The sequence below is a fragment of the Ipomoea nil genome, unplaced genomic scaffold (genome assembly GCF_001879475.1).
Source record: "Ipomoea nil cultivar Tokyo-kokei standard unplaced genomic scaffold, Asagao_1.1 scaffold0317, whole genome shotgun sequence".
Lineage (NCBI taxonomy): Eukaryota > Viridiplantae > Streptophyta > Magnoliopsida > Solanales > Convolvulaceae > Ipomoea > Ipomoea nil.
In genome coordinates, this window is record NW_017616745.1 from 3,330,528 (window position 1) to 3,337,153 (window position 6,626).

A 6,626-nucleotide genomic window follows, 5' to 3' on the forward strand; every position below is an offset into this window, starting at 1 on the left:
TCAACTAATTAATTATACCCTCTAACCCAATTAGCTAACAACTAATAATCATTTACCAAACAGTGCCTATATATATATATATATATATATATATATATATATATATATATATATAGGCGAGTTCAGGTGCGACAGTGTCTTACGGTGCGGCGGTGCGGCAACACCAATAGTTCAACAAATATGCACCATCAACGTTAGGAAAATACACCACAAAAAACAGAGTAAACAGAGCCCCGCATCACCAAACACACACCATTAGGTGTGAGTAAAAACACCATACGCTGTTCGTAAATACACCATTGGGGGTAGTGAGTTATATGGTGTATTTTTTTGAGTCTGTTTTGTATTTTGTGATGTTTTATTGCATTTCATTGTGTGTGTTTTTCTTACACTGTTGGTGCATATTGTTAACATTGTTGGTGTATTCTGGAATTCCGCCGCACCGCCGCACGAGAAGACCCCGCCGCATTTGAACTTTATTCTATATATATATATATATATATATATATATATATATATATTGTGAAGGGATCAGGTGCATTTGTTGCTTCCCGTGCGGTTGTGCGGTGGATTAATGTGTGTGATGTTAATATGCGTGAGTTTTGTACTTAATGTGCCTGAGCGTTGTGCTTAATATGCGTGAGATTTGTGCTTAATGTGCGTGAGTAGTTCAGAATTACGAACTCAAAAAGAAGCAGAACAGAAAATCACCATATAACTATGCTACTGAAAAGAGAAGCACCCATATAGTCATGATAAAATGTTTGCACCAGCACCCTTTTCGCACCTTCATTCTTAAGAATCTGAGCTATGCTACTGAAAAGAGAAGCACCCATATAGTCATGATAAAATGTTTGCACCAGCACCCTTTTCACACCTTCATTCTTAAGAATCTGAGCAAAAGCATCAAGGGAGCACTTGTACTTGACGGCTTCACCAGATGTCATCATCATTGGGTAAGAAGCAATATCAGCACCATTTGTGATAACCCATCCGAGAACAAAGCTAGCGAAGAAACTATCCTGTAGGTCTCCACTTTTCTGCTGCATTTTACACCTAGACCTGACAATTCGTGTATACGGGTTTGTTAACGGGTCGACACGATTACGACACAAACACGATAAGACTAAACACGGCCGACACGACACTTTAAGGTTAACAGGTTCAAAATTTTAACACGAACACGATTTGTTAACGGGTTAAACAAGTTGACACGATAGACACATTTTGTTAATGAGTTTCGAGTCGTATTGACAAGATATAACACGAAACCCGTTTAAACCCGCTAACGTAACACCCGATCGAGTTAATTAACTAAACCCGTCACAATTTTTATTATTTGTAAGAAAAAAAAAAAAAGAAACTCGAAACAAAAAAGTGTTAACTTAGATTGTTACACACAAATTAAAGTGATAAGTTGTGCTTAGAAAAATGCAGGCAGGGATGATTATTTTGTCGTCGCAAGAGGCTATTAGCATTGAGAGCTGTGAAAAGCAAGAGGCAGACGAAGACGATGATGGAGAGAGCAGAGAGTAGAAGCATCAAGGCTGAGGCCGCCATGGATTTCACTTGACGAGCATAGTGTGCTGAAGCTAACGCCAGGAATGTGAGTGGAAATGAATAAGCCCACCATGCTATGTTGAATCTTCGCATCGACTTTTTGAATAATGTTGGCCTGCAAACCTGCATGTTTCGAATTTATCACATCATGAAGTAAAAGTGAGAGAATAGAATTTAGTAGAACTCGAGTGAAAATGTTAATTACAAAAGTCAACGGGCTAAAGTAGAAAAAACTATGAATAGTATTAGGAAGTCAACGGGCTAAAGTAGAAAAAACTATGAATAGTATTTATCCCTTGACTTGAAAATTTTTACTATTTAACTTCTTTTGACGAGTTTTTCAACCACACATTACTTAAATTAATTGTTGTCAGATGAGTTTTTCACCTATAATCTTTAATTTGACATTTTTTTTAAAAAAACTATATACTAGTATTTTGGCTTTGAGTTTCAATTCTTATTATGTTAGGGGTGTTTGATTGGAAATTATGAAATTTTCGACTACCTGAAAGTGATTTTAAATCGAGTCGAAAGTAAAAAGTGGTCAGAAATAGCAACAAAGGTTTTTCTGGATACCAAAAGTGGTCGGAACAAGACTTTTGACTTATTTAAAATCACTTCAGGTGGTCGAAAATTCTATAATTTCCAGCCGTGAATAGCTGTTAACTGATTGGGTTAGTGTGTTTGACTAGTTGATACTGCAGAGCCGGTCCGGCCCAGGTCCTAGCCATGTCTGGAAGGGCCGATCCGGGGTCTGACTAGGGCGACTGCACAGGGCCTCAATTTTTTATTTTTTTTTTTGTGGATATAATCTATTATTTTTTATAGTTAATAATTATTATTATTATTTTTGAATTCATAGACTGGTCTTAATTGTAATTGAAAATAAAATTTTAGAAGGAATTGACATCTAAATTTTGGTGAATAATTTTGTATTTAAATATAAACGAAAAATGGTACTTTTAAATTAACTTTTGAATTGTATTCTTTCTTTGTTTAATTTTGATGCATTATACACTACTGGAAATTCTGAAATTTCCGACCACCTGAAAATGATCTTAAATTAAGTTGATACCAAAAAGTTCAAAAAGTGGTCGGAAATAGCAACAAAGGTTTTTACGGATACCAAAAGTGGTCGGAACAAGACTTTCAACTTGATTTATGATCACTTTCAAGTGGTCGGAAATTTCAGAATTTCCAGTAGTGATGTTTGGACAAAAAATTTTAATTACATTTTTATTTTTGTCATAGAGAACAATATGGTATTAAAGGAAAAATTCACAAAATCGAGAGGTTAAAAGTTAAAAATAATAATAATAGTAATCCTAATGGTATTGTTGAACTTTAATTTAACTTACCAAAGATGTGAAGAGGAACATGGAGAGAAAAAACAGCATTTTGGAAGGCATGTCGAAGTTGCCAGAAATGGAGCTCCAAGCCAGGCTACCCATGCTGGGAGCGGCGACGAACAAGAAGAACACCGGCCGGAGAGTGGCCGGAATGCGGTTGCCGCCGGAGAGACGCTGGTAAAGGGTGATGAAAACCACCAAGTAGTGACACATGCCCAGGGTAAACATGCAGACACCACTCTCTTTCCAGCCCATATGACTCGCTGCCCACGCGCCGGTCAAGTTCCCAAACACCGACATCTGAGTCGTCGGATTAGCCACCATCGACAGAAACCGCTTCTCCGTCGTGAACCACTGCCCGTAGATTTTTAGATCAAGAATCACCACCGGCACCGCCATCAGCCACCACAATACCTGAAAAACTAAACCCTCGTCATGAATTTGGCAATGAAATGATGTTGATTACTTCTTCTGTCTCATTTTACATATCATTGGCCACTACAATAATCACAATTGCATGCATACCCTTACCCTATGTTATTATAATAAAACTAATTATGAATTATATATATATATATATATATATATATATATATATATATCTAAGATGTCATCGATCTAGCTAAGATGATCATTGTCTAGGAATTAAGAAAAAATGAGGAAAAACACAGTAGCATTTACGTAATTACTACGGTGTATTTAGAAACGCTTGATACTACATCGATCTACCGTTACTAATAGTGCACACACGTGAGGGCACTGTTATAGATATTGAGTCAACAGTCAGTTCCGTGTATGCACTATCAAATGTTTTCAAATGCACCCTTGATCATTTTAGATGAATATATGAGATTAGATTGCACATTCTCACAAGGCTACTAGTTCAATTCTTATCCGATCCTGACAATATATATATATATATATATATATATATATATATATATATATATATATATATATATATATATATATATATATATATATATATATATCTGTGTGTGTGTGTAAAGGGTGGGTTAGGTGAAAGAGTGTGTATAACCTAGAAATTCAAATCCAACATAACCCATCAATCATGTAAATTTTGTACACACACATCTGATTCACAATCCACCAATGCTCAAAACACTTATACGTCCAACACTCATCAAAGTTGAAGTGAATACCAATATGCTAGGGTAATAGGTTGGCATATACTTAGGGCACCTCAAATAGCTTAGAGGTTTTGGGATGATTTTTAATTTGATAGTGCTAAAAACTTTTTTCATGATTTTTCACAAATGGGGATATGATGCTTGGTGTTTCCTTATTTGATTCTCCTGTAAAGACCTTGATTTTTGCACGAGAAAAAAAAAATGATAGGCAATGTGGGCGTCAGCTGATGGCCACTATAAAATTTTGACTGTTGTATTTTTTTTTAATTGTCAGAATTTTTTTCTTTTTTCTTTATCTCTTGATTAGCTCCCTAAAAACCAACAAAAAGTCTTGACAATTGGAGATGCTTTTATAATGGTAACTTATACAATTTAGAATCTTACTATATTTGAAGTAATTGTTTTTCCTTTTCTTCACACACAAGAAATAATAGCAATATTAAAAAGAAAAACAAAATTAAAATTCAATACTAACTAGCTCCAAAAGGTACACTTGTAATCATTGATTTGCTGGTGAAAGAATTTGACCTGACGTGAGAATCTTGTATTTATGAATATCAAATTATTTATATGTAATTTGTTTTTTATTTTATTCACACACAAGAAATGATAATATGAGTAAAAAAAAGTCAATATATACTAGCTCTAAAATGTAGAGTTGTAATTGGGTGCCATGTTGACAGAATCCCACCTAACATTAGAATCTTGTAGTAATGAATATCTAATTATTTATATTTAATTTATTTTTTATTTATTCACAGAAGAATGGAAAATATTAAACAAAAACAAACAAACAAACAAAACAAACAAAAATTCTATACTAGCTCCTGTGGTAGGGTAGTAAGTGGTGGTACAGAGACGAGAGACGAATTCTGCCACCTAACATGCTACTGCTACCATGGGTAGATGATCAAACTTTTAACATTCTAACCAAAAGTCAAATATCGATACAACTTGACCACAAAGCCTTAAGCAGTTGCTGTGATTCTTTGTTTATTTACCTTTTTTTTAAATGACAAAGAAAATTCGCAATCACTACTACTACGCATTCGATAGTGTCTTGTAACCCTAGCCAACAAAGACCATATAAAGTAAAAAACTACTTAAGTTGTCATAATTAACCATTTCAAATCAAGAAAACCAATCTGTCTGACTAAGTAAAGAATAATAGTAAATATTTGCATATCTTAAGTGGTGCACTTAGCATGCTTATTACCTCTATTCATTATTTTCATGAAATATGGGCAAAATATATATAATCCCAAAAATCACAAGATAATCAAAACATGCATACAAAATCGTCGCAATAAATTACCTGGTAATAAGAGCTTGTTCTGAAGACTGCAAATGGGAAGGATTGCAGCAAGAGCAGCCATGAAACCCAGGGAGCAAAGAAGTAGTTGATGCCGACATAGTTACAGAACTCTGCTTTCACCAAGGAGAAGTGGAAAAAGCACCTCAGAGCGTAGAGGAATGAGAGCAGAAGGAGGGCGCAGAGAGTGAGGCACCACAGCAGCATAAACGTGGTTGAAGTGAGAGTATGGTAGATGTGATAATGGAGACTTGCGGCGGCGGCGGTGGGGGGTTTGTAGAAATGGTCGGTGAGGGTTTTCCATAGAATTGCTTGGCCGCCGAGGGAGAGGCTGATTCTGAAATAGCCTGCGTGAAGGTTTGTCAAGATGGAAGGTGGCGTCGCTGTTTCTTCTACTTCGTCTTCAGTGACGATCTTGATGGCGGATTCCGATATTTCGTCGCCCATTTCGTCGAATCGCCGAGCTAGGAGCAGTGTCGTCTGTCAATTATGATAAGGTGACGACTTTATTTTTTTTTGGGACGATTCGATGCGACGAATTGAAGTTGATGAATACTTGATTACTTGGTATTCTTATGTTTCGTTTTGCTCATTGGGTTGCATGCACGATCCTTTTAATTTATAGAGGCTCAAGATGAATACTAATTTGTCCATACGATTGAGGGAGGAGTCTTAATAGCTTCTTATTTTCGTACCTAACCACCCAATAATCTCCTTCCACTAATTAACTATCAGGATAAAGCCAAAAGTTATAACTAGAAACAAATATAAAACTTTAAGGTATAATATTATACATTAGGGTCATAATGTGGTACAAATTAACTTGAATTGTTAAGTAGTCCAGTTAGATTGAATAACTAGGAGTAGTTGTTCTATTGGGCCTTGTGCCTAATATAAAGACTGTATTGATAGGATACAAGATACTATATATATGTTATCTTAAGCTATGGTACTCATGTTGCTCAGATTAACATTGATATACCATCTAGGATTCTGAGTCAAGTATGAGACGAAATGACTAACACTATGCAGGTCTTCCATTAACTATACCATCTAGGATTTTGCTTCCATTTCCGCTATTAGGTTTCTTGTAGATTTTATTCTATTGTTAGACTATATTTAGATTTAACAATAAATGCATAACTTTATTTTCTTATACTTTATATAGCAATAAGTGTCACGTTTAGATGGCAGGATGCTAGACTGGACTCTCCATGTCGCTGCCCAACACTCGCACAACCTCTCCTTAGGGTT

The 6,626-nt window shown here is 35.5% G+C and overlaps 1 protein-coding gene across 1 annotated transcript; it reads right to left on the reverse strand.

The window, feature by feature from the left end:
* Window positions 1-1,404: 1,404 nt before the first annotated feature.
* Window positions 1,405-5,819, reverse strand: LOC109165975 (S-type anion channel SLAH4-like). Its single transcript, XM_019314873.1, has 3 exons — window positions 5,376-5,819; window positions 2,919-3,323; window positions 1,405-1,683 (listed from the first exon to the last, which is right to left on the reverse strand). The coding sequence occupies exons 1-3, from the start codon at window positions 5,817-5,819 to the stop codon at window positions 1,405-1,407; spliced, it is 1,128 nt and encodes a 375-aa protein (XP_019170418.1).
* Between the last annotated feature and the right edge of the window lie 807 nt (window positions 5,820-6,626).

Bases quoted from the DNA above. Each gene is read 5' to 3' on its own strand.
- LOC109165975 (XM_019314873.1), bottom strand. From the start codon at position 5,819: ATGGGCGACGAAATATCGGAATCCGCCATCAAGATCGTCACTGAAGAC. The intron at 3,324-5,375 runs GTAATTTATTGC...TTAGTTTTTCAG, and splicing joins GAACAAGCTCTTATTACCAG to GTATTGTGGTGGCTGATGGC. The intron at 1,684-2,918 runs GTAAGTTAAATT...CGAAACATGCAG, and splicing joins TGTTCCTCTTCACATCTTTG to GTTTGCAGGCCAACATTATT.